Below are 16,094 nucleotides of genomic sequence, written 5' to 3' on the forward strand. Positions count from 1 at the left end.
GAGAATTCCTCATCGTCTTCAAGAGCTGGGACAACAAAGGTGTTTGACTTGACACTTTCCAGTTGACACTTTCCATGAAGCAATAAAACCTACAGTTAGCCGGCTTAATGACACTAATGGCTTTCTAGGAACCATGATTAGGAGAACAATTCTACGTTAAGAAATTATAAAAGGGAGATGGTGCAAAGCCTCTCTCATTTATTTCAAATAGTTATCAATGATGGTGGCCCCACCCATCTCCTTTCAACCCCCAGATGCAAGCCCTGCCCAGGATAAAATGCAGGACAAGCCCAAGCCTCCCATTCCACACAGGAGAAGGGACTGGCTGCACAGGAGAGAGTGAGGACATTCATTTACTGCTTCATTGCGTTACACAGGCAGACAGACCTGACGCACACTCACTGACTGCCTCTCTCGCTCACTCACTAGCTGCTGCCTCTGTCTCTCTCTCTCCCTCATACACACACGGTCTCTCAACCCTCTCCCTCCCTCTCACTCTGCCTCTCTCACTCACATATACACAGACACACACACACACACTCTAACTCTCTCTCTCTCACACACACACACACACTCACTCACTCACTCTTTCTTTGACTCTCTCTCCCTATCACATTCTCACACACATTTACACATGCACACATTCACTCTCTCTCCTCATTCAACTCCTTTTCAGCCACGGGTCAGCAGCACAGACAAGCACCTTATTCCAGTCCATTTGGAGAGAGGAGCATCGCAAGGTGCACACATCGCAAGACAGGACACTGACTGACTCTGCAGCCGTAAAATAAGGACACAAGCCAAGGAACAGAACAAGCTTTCGGAGAACAAGGAAACAACAGAAAATAACAGATTGCTTTTGGCAATGGATTTACAAAGTGAATTGTTTTCTGGTGAATAGAAGCTGAAAGAGAAATAAGAGGAGATCATCATCAGACACATAAGTTAAGAAACAAACTCATCTGGGAAAGAGGACTGGTTGGAAGCCCAGGTTCCTCTCTGCTCTGCTGATTGGAAGCCCATGTTCCTCTCTGCACTGCTGTTTGGAAGCCCAGGTTCCTCTCTGCTCTGATCCTCAGTGACAGGGTTTGCTGCCCCCTCGATCATCACCCCTTCCCACCCTCAGAGAGAGACCACTCACCTGGACAACACAGCCCGGGTCTCCAGCCAGCCAGCATGCATACTGCCTGTGCAATGTGCACCTTGGGAGTCTGACCCACCATGTGCAGATGGATGGCACCCGTCGCTAGTCTCCGACCTGACCTCGCTGCCATTGGCACTGCCCACGCTGGGCTTCCGCCCCTGCCCAGTGCTGCATCCCTTCGCTTGGCGTTCCTCACCCTGCTCCTGGTGGCTGGCACAGCTCTGGGGGGCTGCCCGCTCGGGGTAGGGCATGAACCCCTCCAAGTACTGGCGAGAGGCATCAACTGCTCATGGACACTGGAGCGGCACACACGCAGTTACAATCACCTAGAGGGCGACGTCCGACTACGGCGGCTCTACTCCGCCAACAAGTTCTTTCTCTGTATCGACAAAACAGGCAAGGTGGACGGCACCAGACGGAAAAACTACGCTGAAAGTGAGTAAGCTGACACTATCTCCCCTTTCTATCTTTCCTATGTGACGGAGAAGAGGTGGGGTGCCTATTGTCTTTTATGGTGGTGTAAACTCTCTGATCTTGCTACTTTTACAGCGGTTCATAGGAGTTTCACTGGCTTGTATCAGCCTTTGGCGCCTATTTGTGCCGTGTTTGGAGCGGGAGACGATGCTAGGTAAACTGGGAATTCCACAGCGTGGTTTAAGCCACCTCATGGGAAACCCGGCACTGTGTTTACAGCAAGGCAGACTTGAGGAAAGACATTGTGCATCAGTTGGTCGTGCAAACTGAGCTTGGGAAAAAAGCTTCAATTTCACAGGGGATTAACATGTCAAAACTGTGTTGAAAGTCCTCCAGTTGCAAGGGGCAGATGTACCCACAAACCATTTCTGTCACAGTTTACATGGGCACAATTTTCAATTTTTCACAGTTTTCAAACCAAGTTTGTTTAGCGCTTGTTAAGGGGATAGTCGGGATAATTTGGAGCCTTTGTGATTTAAACTGTTAAGTACAGACACAGAATCAACCTCTAACACAGATCATGTGTGTGTGAAAACTTCAAATCAGACCAGAGAGCTGGCTTCACATCCGTGTACAGCAGGTGCATTGGGCTCGCCAGCGCTCTATAATTTATTGTAGACAGTCAGAGAATTTCCACATACCCATGCAACATGCTAAATCTCCTAACACATACCTACAGTATCATCAAGGATCTTCCAAAAATGCCTTAAACAGATCAGACTTCTCATCACCTGTTACCATCTCATCTCAGTATGTTCAGTTGTCCTAGTTTTTCCAGATTGGACAGCACTGTATCTGATGTTAGTAATAAGGACACTTGAGAGGAGGGAAGTGCACTGGGCATAGGTGTCACTCACTCTACGATCTCAATCAATGGTGTCTTTCAGACCTTTGACCAGGTCAGACAAGTTGTCGCTGGTCATGAACTGACTTCCCAGTGGCCACTGGACAGCCTTGAGACGTTTACACCTTTGACGGTTATATTTATCCATTTAGTCGTTAATGCCTTTTTACGTCAGTGGGTGAGTCAGGTTTTTTCCATGCTACCAAGGTAACAGCAGGGACTGCCCAGTCAGTCTGCCACTGTGTACAGCCTTATAACAGTTGGGTGACATTTGTTAACATTTGTTAACTAGACTACTCATCTGGCAGACAGTTTTATACCTCACACACACGCCAACATAAATTCACATTGACTTGAATTATCACAATTCAAATTTGTGTCGGTGTTCATTTCCCTCAAATGGGGATTCAAATTTTCATATTGGTGGTTTAGATGTCAGATATAATCATAAAATGTTACTCTCTATGTTTGACACTTTAAAGGGAGGCTGAACTTCCTGATTTGTCCTCGTTTGGGTCATTAAGAAACGTTAGCGGCCCTGACTCAATTCAAATGTGAGTTGGTTTCGGGTTGTGGTTTGATGTGGGTGTCTCGTGTGTGTTCACAGGTGGAAAGAGTTAGCCAAATCTTCTGCCAATTAGCTTCAACTGGCTGGTGTGCGACAGTGGCAAAGTTGGTTTGACTTTAGATAGCCTATCTTCGGGCTAGTTAGGGACCGTCAATAAATTACACAATGTAAATAAGACAATATTTTCATTTTGCACATCTTTTAGTTTTCTCATTAAATGCTTTCAATATTTGTATGCAAATTTCTACAATTTAAATGTGGTTTGAGCTTTTTAAGTTATTGAAATTTGGAGCAAGTGGAATTTTAACATATTGTCCAATGTATATTTTGTAATTTCCCTACGCTCCCTAACTAGCCCCATAGGGATATCCAAAGTTAACCCAAATTTACCATAGGCATTACGATAGGGTCGCGTGCAGCTGCACGCCAAATTGATGATTACTTGTGTACTGCCAGTTGTGGGCATGTGGGCAGGATTGAAACAAACCGAACCTTAATTTACGTTGTGATGCAGTCATGACTACAAAACTCAGTTTGGCTCTTTAAAGGCCCAGTGAAGTAAAGCATGTGATTTTCCTGTGTTTTTTATATATTTCCACACTATGAGGTTGGAATAATACTGTGAAATTGTGAAAATTATGATAATGCCCTTTTGGTGTAAGAGCTGTTTGAAAAGACTGCCAGAAATGTCAGCCTGTTTTGGTGGGATGGAGTTTTGGCCTTTCATGGTGACATCAACATGTAGTAAATTAGTTAATAGACCAATAAGAGTTCCAAACCTCTCTGCCAATCAATCAAATCAAATTGTATTCATCACATGCTTCGTAAACAATAGGTGTGGACTAACAGTGAAATGCTTACAATAAGAGCTCATTTTCAGTTTTCCCCTCCCCACTCAGACCACTCCCAGAAAGTCCTAGCAAAATTCTTGCTTGAGCAATTGGCCTTTGCGAAAAAGCCTTTTGTATTTCTTTTTGACCAATTTAATTGAAAACAATCACTGTAAGGTACTTAATTGTTACCCAGAAATGATTTGTTACTGAGTTAAAAATGTCTGCATTGGACCTTTAAAATCATTGGCGCAGCAGTGGAAATGTTGAAATGGCATGGCAAGGGAACTTAATAAGTGTACTGTAGCTAGCTGAAACTTTTTCATGCTCCCTTAGAAAGCAGCAAAAGTGATGCTTCTGGATTGGGAGATTTGTGGCTTTCCATGATCTTGTCAGAAGTGGTTAGTCGGTTGTACAGAGTGGTTCCCCATGAAAATGTGCTGCCCCCAAATGCAATGCTCTCTTTACCCACGATCCTCTCATTTCCTGCCCTGGAAAGAAAGATTCTCTATGAACACTACAGCACAGTGAGGGTGTGTACCTGCCTGTACGCATACAGCAGCACCCTGCCAAACCAGTGGTCATTTAGGCTTTGCCTTGAAATTAGTTAAAGGGACCTTGTGGTCGTGATGTGGTCATACCTCACAATGAGACAATCTGGTTCGGTCTATTCTGAGGTCTAGTTTGGGTTCTGTGTTACCACAGGCCATTGCGTAAAGGCTTTTTCAATTAGACTTAAAACCTCTTTACCTAGAGAATTCCTTGATACTGATACGGTCACTGTGCTATAGATTGGAGAGGGACGACTGGGAGGAAGCTCTGCATTTGTAATGAGCTTCCAATGACACAGATACAAGAGTGCAGCCACAGTACAACTGTCCCGGTGAAAAGAGAGCACATTATCTTTAAGTGGCTTGGCTGGCAGAGTAGATTTTTGTGTTGAGTTGACTAGATTTTCTCAAGTGTCTAATACAAGATGAAGAAAACAGCAATTACTTTATTATCCAAACATAAATCTCACATTCTGTGAGCACATCACACATGAGCACACGCACACACATGCAAATGCATATGCATGCACGCACGCAAGCACTCACACACAAACTTGCACATTCACACCACTCACCCACAGCAGACTCCTTGCTCCTTCCCACACGTTTTAATGTTGCTGGTGTGAGTGGGGAAGTACAGCAATGCAGAGCCCTGAATACTGTCCAGTGCGAGGCCCCTCCTTGTCCTCTGTGTTGCCCTTACGGTCTGTCAACACGACTACATTGCCCCGACAGCCCTGCTACGCCCTCGCCCCACTCAGTTTTTCCAGCCCATGCTTCCAACCTCTCAGGTGCAGAAACAGTCGGAATTAGTCAACAGGCACTGCTAATTGAGGTCGGAAAATATTGTATCAATCCCAGTAGACCAGAGTATGGAACAGCTGAGGGAAGAGGCTGGGACTAAGAGAGATGGAAGGGACTGAGAGAGAGAGATGGAAGGGACTGAGAGAGAGAGAGAGATGGAAGGGACTGAAAGAGAGAGAGAGAGAGATGGAAGGGACTGAGAGAGAGAGAGATGGAAGGGACTGAAAGAGAGAGAGAGAGAGATGGAAGGGACTGAGAGAGAGAGATGGAAAGGACTGAGAGAGAGAGATGGAAAGGACTGAGAGAGAGAGATGGAAGGGACTGAGAGAGAGAGATGGAAGGGACTGAGAGAGAGAGATGGAAAGGACTGAGAGAGAGAGATGGAAGGGACTGAGAGAGAGAGATGGAAGGGACTGAGAGAGAGAGATGGAAGGGACTGAGAGAGAGAGATGGAAGGGACTGAGAGAGAGAGATGGAAGAGACAGACAGAGAGATGGAAGGGACTGAGAGAGAGAGAGATGGAAGAGACAGACAGAGAGATGGAAGGGACTGAGAGAGAGAGAGAGATGGAAGGGACTGAGAGAGAGAGAGAGAGAGATGGAAGGGACTGAGAGAGAGAGAGAGAGAGATGGAAGGGACTGAGAGAGAGAGAGATGGAAGGGACTGAGAGAGAGAGATGGAAGGGACTGAGAGAGAGAGATGGAAGGGACTGAGAGAGAGAGATGGAAGGGACTGAGACAGAGAGAGGGAAGGGACTGAGACAGAGAGAGGGAAGGGACTGAGATAGAGAGAGGGAAGGGACTGAGACAGAGAGAGGGAGGGACTGAGACAGAGAGAGGGAAGGGACTGAGACAGAGAGAGGGAAGGGACTGAGACAGAGAGAGGGAAGGGACTGAGACAGAGAGAGGGAAGGGGACTGAGACAGAGAGAGGGAAGGGACTGAGACAGAGAGAGGGAAGGGACTGAGACAGAGAGAGGGAAGGGACTGAGACAGAGAGAGGGAAGGGACTGAGACAGAGAGAGGGAAGGGACTGAGACAGAGAGAGGGAAGGGACTGAGACAGAGAGAGGGAAGGGACTGAGACAGAGAGAGGGAAGGGACTGAGACAGAGAGAGGGAAGGGACTGAGACAGAGAGAGGGAAGGGACTGAGACAGAGAGAGGGAAGGGACTGAGACAGAGAGAGGGAAGGGACTGAGACAGAGAGAGGGAAGGGACTGAGACAGAGAGAGGGAAGGGACTGAGACAGAGAGAGGGAAGGGACTGAGACAGAGAGAGGGAAGGGACTGAGACAGAGAGAGGGAAGGGACTGAGACAGAGAGAGGGAAGGGACTGAGACAGAGAGAGGGAAGGGACTGAGACAGAGAGAGGGAAGGGACTGAGACAGAGAGAGGGAGGGACTGAGACAGAGAGAGGGAAGGGACTGAGACAGAGAGAGGGAAGGGACTGAGACAGAGAGAGGGAAGGAGACTGAGACAGAGAGGGGAAGGGACTGAGACAGAGAGAGGGAAGGGACTGAGACAGAGAGAGGGGAAGGGACTGAGACAGAGAAGGGAAGGGACTGAGACAGAGAGAGGGAAGGGACTGAGACAGAGAGGGAAGGGACTGAGACAGAGAGAGGGAAGGGACTGAGACAGAGAGAGGGAAGGGACTGAGACAGAGAGAGGGAAGGGACTGAGACAGAGAGAGGGAAGGGACTGAGACAGAGAGAGGGAAGGGACTGAGACAGAGAGAGGGAAGGGACTGAGACAGAGAGAGGGAAGAGACTGAGACAGAGAGAGGGAAGGGACTGAGACAGAGAGAGGGAAGGGACTGAGACAGAGAGAGGGAAGGGACTGAGACAGAGAGAGGGAAGGGACTGAGAGAGGGAATTGACTGAGAGAGAGAGAGGGAAGGGACTGAGACAGAGAGAGGGAAGAGACTGAGACAGAGAGAGGGAAGGGACTGAGACAGAGAGAGGGAAGGGACTGAGACAGAGAGAGGGAAGGGACTGAGACAGAGAGAGAGAAGGGACTGAGACAGAGAGACGGAAGGGACTGAGACAGAGAGGGAAGAGACTGAGACAGAGAGAGGGAAGAGACTGAGACAGAGAGAGAGAAGGACTGAGACAGAGAGAGGGAAGGGACTGAGACAGAGAGAGAGGAAGGGACTGAGACAGAGAGAGGGAAGGGACTGAGACAGAGAGAGGGAAGAGACTGAGACAGAGAGAGGGAAGGGACTGAGACAGAGAGAGGGAAGGGACTGAGACAGAGAGAGGGAAGGGACTGAGACAGAGAGAGACTGAGACAGAGAGGGAAGGGACTGAGACAGAGAGAGGGAAGGGACTGAGACAGAGAGAGGGAAGGGACTGAGACAGAGGGAGGGGACTGAGACAGAGAGAGGGAGGGGACTGAGACAGAGAGGGGACTGAGACAGAGAGAGGGAAGGGACTGAGAGAGGGAAGGGACTGAGAGAGGGAAGGGACTGAGAGAGAGAGAGGGAAGGGACTGAGAGAGAGAGAGGGAAGGGAAGGGACTGAGACAGAGAGACGGAAGGGACTGAGACAGAGAGAGGGAAGGGACTGAGACAGAGAGAGGGAAGGGAAGGGACTGAGACAGAGAGAGGGAAGGGAAGGGACTGAGACAGAGAGAGGGAAGGGACTGAGACAGAGAGAGGGAAGGGAAGGGACTGAGACAGAGAGACGGAAGGGACTGAGACAGAGAGAGGGAAGGGACTGAGACAGAGAGAGGGAAGGGACTGAGACAGAGAGAGGGAAGAGACTGAGACAGAGAGAGGGAAGGGACTGAGACAGAGAGAGGGAAGGGACTGAGACAGAGAGAGGGAAGGGACTGAGACAGAGAGAGGGAAGGGACTGAGACAGAGAGAGGGAAGGGACTGAGACAGAGAGAGGGAAGGGACTGAGACAGAGAGAGGGAAGAGACTGAGACAGAGAGAGGGAAGGGACTGAGACAGAGAGAGGGAAGGGACTGAGACAGAGAGAGGGAAGGGACTGAGACAGAGAGAGGAAAGGGACTGAGACAGAGAGAGGAAAGGGACTGAGAGAGGGAATTGACTGAGAGAGAGAGAGGGAAGGGACTGAGACAGAGAGAGGGAAGAGACTGAGACAGAGAGAGGGAAGGGACTGAGACAGAGAGAGGGAAGGGACTGAGACAGAGAGAGAGAAGGGACTGAGACAGAGAGACGGAAGGGACTGAGACAGAGAGGGAAGAGACTGAGACAGAGAGAGGGAAGAGACTGAGACAGAGAGAGAGAAGGGACTGAGACAGAGAGAGGGAAGGGACTGAGACAGAGAGAGGGAAGGGACTGAGACAGAGAGAGGGAAGGGACTGAGACAGAGAGAGGGAAGAGACTGAGACAGAGAGAGGGAAGGGACTGAGACAGAGAGAGGGAAGGGACTGAGACAGAGAGAGGGAAGGGACTGAGACAGAGAGAGGGAAGGGACTGAGGCAGAGAGAGGGAAGGGACTGAGACAGAGAGAGGGAAGGGACTGAGACAGAGAGAGGGAAGGGACTGAGACAGAGAGAGGGAAGGGACTGAGACAGAGAGAGGGAAGGGACTGAGACAGAGAGAGGGAAGAGACTGAGACAGAGAGAGGGAAGGGACTGAGACAGAGAGAGGGAAGGGACTGAGACAGAGAGAGGGAAGGGACTGAGACAGAGAGAGGGAAGGGACTGAGACAGAGAGAGGGAAGGGACTGAGACAGAGAGAGGGAAGGGACTGAGACAGAGGGAGGGGACTGAGACAGAGAGAGGGAGGGGACTGAGACAGAGAGGGGACTGAGACAGAGAGAGGGAAGGGACTGAGAGAGGGAAGGGACTGAGAGAGGGAAGGGACTGAGAGAGAGAGAGGGAAGGGACTGAGAGAGAGAGAGGGAAGGGAAGGGACTGAGACAGAGAGACGGAAGGGACTGAGACAGAGAGAGGGAAGGGACTGAGACAGAGAGAGGGAAGGGAAGGGACTGAGACAGAGAGAGGGAAGGGAAGGGACTGAGACAGAGAGAGGGAAGGGACTGAGACAGAGAGAGGGAAGGGAAGGGACTGAGACAGAGAGACGGAAGGGACTGAGACAGAGAGAGGGAAGGGACTGAGACAGAGAGAGGGAAGGGACTGAGACAGAGAGAGGGAAGAGACTGAGACAGAGAGAGGGAAGGGACTGAGACAGAGAGAGGAAGGGACTGAGACAGAGAGAGGGAAGGGACTGAGACAGAGAGAGGGAAGGGACTGAGACAGAGAGAGGGAAGGGACTGAGACAGAGAGAGGGAAGGGACTGAGACAGAGAGAGGGAAGGGACTGAGACAGAGAGAGGGAAGGACTGAGACAGAGAGAGGGAAGGGACTGAGACAGAGAGAGGGAAGGGACTGAGACAGAGAGAGGGAAGGGACTGAGACAGAGAGGGAAGGGACTGAGACAGAGAGAGGAAGGGACTGAGAGAGGGAATTGACTGAGAGAGAGAGAGGGAAGGGACTGAGACAGAGAGAGGGAAGAGACTGAGACAGAGAGAGGGAAGGGACTGAGACAGAGAGAGGGAAGGGACTGAGACAGAGAGAGAGAAGGGACTGAGACAGAGAGACGGAAGGGACTGAGACAGAGAGGGAAGAGACTGAGACAGAGAGAGGGAAGAGACTGAGACAGAGAGAGAGAAGGGACTGAGACAGAGAGAGGGAAGGGACTGAGACAGAGAGAGGGAAGGGACTGAGACAGAGAGAGGGAAGGGACTGAGACAGAGAGAGGGAAGAGACTGAGACAGAGAGAGGGAAGGGACTGAGACAGAGAGAGGGAAGGGACTGAGACAGAGAGAGGGAAGGGACTGAGACAGAGAGAGGGAAGGGACTGAGGCAGAGAGAGGGAAGGGACTGAGACAGAGAGAGGGAAGGGACTGAGACAGAGAGAGGGAAGGGACTGAGACAGAGAGAGGGAAGGGACTGAGACAGAGAGAGGGAAGGGACTGAGACAGAGAGAGGGAAGGGACTGAGACAGAGAGAGGGAAGGGACTGAGACAGAGAGAGGGAAGGGACTGAGACAGAGAGAGGGAAGGGACTGAGACAGAGAGAGGGAAGGGACTGAGACAGAGAGAGGGAAGGGACTGAGACAGAGAGAGGGAAGGGACTGAGACAGAGAGAGGGAAGGGACTGAGACAGAGAGAGGGAAGGGACTGAGACAGAGAGAGGGAGGGGACTGAGACAGAGAGAGGGAAGGGACTGAGACAGAGAGAGGGAAGAGACTGAGACAGAGAGAGGGAAGGGACTGAGACAGAGAGAGGGAAGGGACCGAGACAGAGAGACGGAAGGGACTGAGACAGAGAGGGAAGAGACTGAGACAGAGAGAGGGAAGAGACTGAGACAGAGAGAGGGAAGGGACTGAGACAGAGAGAGAGAAGGGACTGAGACAGAGAGAGGGAAGGGACTGAGACAGAGAGAGGGAAGAGACAGACAGAGAGAGGGAAGGGACTGAGACAGAGAGAGGGAAGGGACTGAGACAGAGAGAGGGAAGGGGACTGAGACAGAGAGAGGGAAGGGACTGAGACAGAGAGAGGGAAGGGACTGAGACAGAGAGAGGGAAGAGACTGAGACAGAGAGAGGGAAGGGACTGAGACAGAGAGAGGGAAGGGACTGAGACAGAGAGAGGGAAGGGACTGAGACAGAGAGAGGGAAGGGACTGAGACAGAGAGAGGGAAGGGACTGAGACAGAGAGAGGGAAGGGACTGAGACAGAGAGAGGGAAGGGACTGAGACAGAGAGAGGGAAGGGACTGAGACAGAGAGAGGGAAGGGACCGAGACAGAGAGACGGAAGGGACTGAGACAGAGAGGGAAGAGACTGAGACAGAGAGAGGGAAGAGACTGAGACAGAGAGAGGGAAGGGACTGAGACAGAGAGAGAGAAGGGACTGAGACAGAGAGAGGGAAGGGACTGAGACAGAGAGAGGGAAGAGACAGACAGAGAGAGGGAAGGGACTGAGACAGAGAGAGGGAAGGGACTGAGACAGAGAGAGGGAAGGGACTGAGACAGAGAGAGGGAAGGGACTGAGACAGAGAGAGGGAAGGGACTGAGACAGAGAGAGGGAAGAGACTGAGACAGAGAGAGGGAAGGGACTGAGACAGAGAGAGGGAAGGGACTGAGACAGAGAGAGGGAAGGGACTGAGACAGAGAGAGGGAAGGGACTGAGACAGAGAGAGGGAAGGGACTGAGACAGAGAGAGGGAAGGGACTGAGACAGAGAGAGGGAAGGGACTGAGACAGAGAGAGGGAAGGGACTGAGACAGAGAGAGGGAAGAGACAGACAGAGAGAGGGAAGGGACTGAGACAGAGAGAGGGAAGGGACTGAGACAGAGAGAGGGAAGGGACTGAGACAGAGAGAGGGAAGAGACAGACAGAGAGAGGGAAGGGACTGAGACAGAGAGAGGGAAGGGACTGAGACAGAGAGAGGGAAGGGACTGAGACAGAGAGAGGGAAGGGACTGAAACAGAGAGAGGGAAGGGACTGAGACAGAGAGAGGGAAGAGACAGACAGAGAGAGGGAAGGGACTGAAACAGAGAGAGGGAAGGGACTGAGACAGAGAGAGGGAAGGGACTGAGACAGAGAGAGGGAAGGGACTGAGACAGAGAGAGGGAAGGGACTGAAACAGAGAGAGGGAAGGGACTGAGACAGAGAGAGGGAAGGGACTGAGACAGAGAGAGGGAAGGACTGAGACAGAGAGAGGGAAGGGACTGAAACAGAGAGAGGGAAGGGACTGAGACAGAGAGAGGGAAGGGACTGAGACAGAGAGAGGGAAGGGACTGAGACAGAGAGAGGGAAGGGACTGAGACAGAGAGAGGGAAGGGACTGAGACAGAGAGAGGGAAGGGACTGAGACAGAGAGAGGGAAGGGACTGAGACAGAGAGAGAGAAGGGACTGAAACAGAGAGGGAAGGTGGGGTTGAAGAGAGCAGGTAGAACAGTCAGAGTAAAAGGTGAGCAAAGGAGTGATAGTCCAACATCTAAATGGTTGGGATATCTGAATTAACTGAATTAAATCCACTGTGTATGAGACCCAGATAGATGCTGATTCATGTTCTCATATTTGTGTTTAGATACAATATGATACCACCCCTCTACAGTGATGTTCTTAGAGTTCAGTGGAATATTATACTGAATGACTAAATGATCTGTGGTATAGTGGTCTGGACACGATCTGTGGCCAGATATCAATTGCATAATTTTGCAAATCCACTCCAAGGTGCAGTTCCGTCTGAAAAAGCATCCAGTTCTGTCCTACTGATTTTGAACACACAGGTCAGATATCAATTCCTGAAACGTGTTATTGTTGCAGCCCGACCTAATCCCCACGGCTCTTTAAAGTATTTGTTAATCAAATCAACTAAATACCCATCAGCCATGATAAAGTGCCTGGCAAACCAATGGCAGATAGCTTGCAAAAACCACACTGGCTAAGTAGGCCTTCATTTGTGTGTCACCAAGGGGCTAAAAATAGCTTGTTGAAATAATAATGAGGAGAGAGTTTTCTTTTTGACTGATTGGGGTTCAACATGTTTTTCTTTTTAGCCAATGTTGGAGGTACAATGATCGAAGAGAAAAACAAATCAATATATTTACAAAAGCTCTGAAAGTCGGCACGAATCATATCCTGTCCAAGGTCATGGGTCATAACTTACGAATTAAGCAGAGCACAACAGCTGTCGAGGTCAGACCGACCTCCACACGATAAACCCCAACAGCCAATCACTGAGTAGGGAGACCAATAAAATCACAACACAATGTTTGATGTTCCTCAGCCAGCCTTAGTCCAGTTCAAAATACATATTGGATCATTATGCTTGGCCAACCTCGTTTTTATACTTTTTCCTTTTTTCTCATGTCAGGTCAGCATGAAATACAGTTGGCAGGCGTGCCAATGTATGAGCCATGTTCACATCTCACTTGAAAAGGACACACTGTTGAAATGAAGGGTGTGTGTGGCTAAGGGCATCAAACAGTTGAGCAGCCTCCAGGCTATGACACCGCGTTTAACCTGAGGAAATAAGGTAATGTGACAAGTATAATCAGAGAAGTCACATTAAAATATGTCTGCTTCGCTATGTGTCAGTTTGCTGTTTTACCGTTCTTCATCTGTGCAGTTTACACTGGGAGGAGGTGTGTCCTGTTTACCACATTTCCCTTAAGCTTAGCTTTGCAACATCTTGCTGTTTGATGTGCGACTTTCCTTTGCAATGAGTTCATAAGTATTTGACTTGGACTGGGACCATAGGAAGAAAATCTTCCACCCCTCTAGAATATGTTGTGGAAAGGATTTAAACCCGTTTGAGAGAGGGGAAACTGTCACTCACTGGCCAGAGAAGGACTAGGTTGAACTTGAATTGGGTAGGATAAATTATTTTACAGGCAACTAGCTGCTTTTAAAGACCTTACAAATTGGCCTCAGCAATGTCCACGTTATGATATTTATTTTTAGTCCCTAAAATACGAGTTTATTTCTGTTTATTGTAGCTAGAACTTGCTAACAGTTAGTTTTAAGGGTTCCTATTACAGTGTCATTACATGTGTGATTACACTGTAACAAGTATTGTAGTTAATTGTAATGACTCTGTAATAACAACATGTAACTGGCGGTAACTGCAGTCTGTAATTACAGGTGTAACAACAAATGCTCGTTACCATGCTTCATACAAATGGGCACGTTTCCACCATTTGTTTAGTTTCTTCTCAGATGCATCTGATTCAGTACCAACTGTCACAAAATTTGAATCTCTCGTGGACAGGAGTGCTAGGTGTCCAAGGTTAGAAACGTTGGAGGCTCAATAGGCTCTAATTACCTACCCATGAATACTCACTGTTCAACAAATTCTCCACTCAATGTTGTCACGAGCAGCTGCACCCCAAAAGTGTGTAATCTGGGTGAACTTGGTTGAGTTGACAAAAACAGATCAGATATAGGTCAACCTCACTGACTGGGGTCTACCATATGAATGTCATCCCAAATTATAATTTCAAAAATGACATAATTAATGTGTTGTTGCCCATTATGACAACCTGAACCTCCTTGCCGTCCAAGTGGGATGATAAACCCACTAGTACACCACAGAGTACATGTACTATCTGAATAAGTACAATGTAATTTAGCAAGATTTAGCTAGTTAAAATGAAGTGTATCTTAAGGGCTACTTATTGTAATTATTGGGTACCTACATAGTACGTCACCTATGTACATAGTTACCCATGTTACGCCCTGACCTGAGAGAGACGTTTTTCTCTGTTTGTTAGGTCAGGGTGGCTCAGTTGGTAGAGCATGGTGTTTGCAATGCCAGCATGGTGTGTGCAATGCCAGGGTTGTGGGTTCGATTTCCACGGGGGGCCAGTACAAAAAAAAATGCATGAAATTAAATGTATGCATTCACTACTGTAAGTCGCTCTGGATAAGAGCGTCTGCTAAATGACTTAAATGATATGGGGTGGGCACTCTATGTCATATATTTCTTTGTGTTTGGCCGAACATGGTTCCTAATCATACTTAGGAATCATACTTAGGCAGCCCTTTTCCCCACCTTCAGTTGTTGGATCTTGTTGTTGTACAGCTCAGTGAAAGCCTGCAGAACGTGACGTTCGTTTTCCTTTGTTTGTTATTTTGTTTAGTGTTCTGCGTATTAATAAAATTTAATCATGAGCACTTACCACGCTGCGCTTTGGTCCACTCCTTCAAACGAAAGACGTCACAGAAGATCCCACCACCAAAGGACCAAGCAGCGAGGTCCGGAGCAATGGACCTGGGAAGACATCCTGGATGGCAAGGAATCCTGGACGTGGGAGGAGATCCAGGCCGGATGGGATCGCCTCCCATGGGAACAGGTGGAGGAAGCGAGAGCAGAGCGGCGACGAGACGAGGAACTTTTTTTGGGGGGGGGGCACACGGGTAGATTGGCAGAGTCAGGGTGGAGACCTGAGCCAACTCCCCGTGCTTACCGTGGGGAGCAGGTGAACAGCCAGGCACCGTGTTATGCTGTGATGGGCACTATATCTCCAGTGCGCATTCATAGCCCGGTGCGCAATGTGCCTGCGCCCCGCATTTGCCGTGCTAGAGTGGGCATTCAGCCAGGACGGATTGTGCCGGCTCAGCGCTCCTGGTCTCCAGTGCGCCTCCTCGGTCCAGGATATCCTGCGCCAGCTCTACGCACTGTGTCGCCAGTACGCCTTCACAGCCCAGTTCATCCTGTGCCAGCGCCCCGCACTTGCCGGGCTGAACTGAACATCCAGCCAGGACGGGTTGTGCCAGCCATACGCTCCAGATCTCCAATGCGCCTCCACGGCCCAGGATATCCTGTGCCAGCTCTACGCACTGTGTCGCCAGTGCGCCTTCACTGCCCAGTTCGTCCTGTGCCAGCGCCCTGCACTTGCCGTGCTAAAGTAAGCATCCAGCCAGAACGGATTGTGCTAGCTTTACGCTCCAGACCTCCATGGCCTAGTATATCCAGTGCCTGCTCAGCGCACCCGGCCTCCAGTGCATCTCCCCAGTCCGGTGAGACCTGTTCCGGCTCCACGTAAGAAGCCTCCAGTGATGATCCATGGTCCGAAGCCTCCAGTGATGATCCATGGCACGAAGCCTCCAGTGATGATCCATGGCCCGGAGCCTGTAGTGATGATCCATGGCACGAAGCCTCCAGTGATAATCCATGGCCCGGAGCCTCCAGTGATAATCCATGGCAAGAAGCCTGTAGGGATGATCCATGGCCCGGAGCCTGTAGGGATGATCCATGGCACGAAGCCTCCAGTGATAATCCATGGCCCGGAGCCTCCAGTGATGATCCATGGCACAAAGCCTCCAGTGATGATCCATGGCGCGGAGCCTGCAGTGATGATCCATGGCACGGAGCCTGCAGTGACGGTCCTCAGTCCGGAA

At 49.8% G+C, this 16,094-nt stretch overlaps 1 protein-coding gene across 1 annotated transcript in view; it reads left to right on the forward strand.

Moving 5' to 3' along the window:
* The first annotated feature begins 619 nt into the window (after window positions 1-619).
* LOC115158229 (fibroblast growth factor 10-like) overlaps window positions 620-16,094 on the forward strand; it is a 51,991-nt gene continuing 36,516 nt past the window's right edge. The window contains exon 1 of the mRNA XM_029706912.1: window positions 620-1,579. Within this exon, the coding sequence (XP_029562772.1) occupies window positions 1,222-1,579 (358 nt within the window). The 5' untranslated portion in view covers window positions 620-1,221. The remainder of the gene's footprint in view (window positions 1,580-16,094) is intronic.

Source organism: Salmo trutta, chromosome 22, assembly GCF_901001165.1.
Source record: "Salmo trutta chromosome 22, fSalTru1.1, whole genome shotgun sequence".
Classification (NCBI taxonomy): Eukaryota; Metazoa; Chordata; class Actinopteri; order Salmoniformes; family Salmonidae; genus Salmo; species Salmo trutta.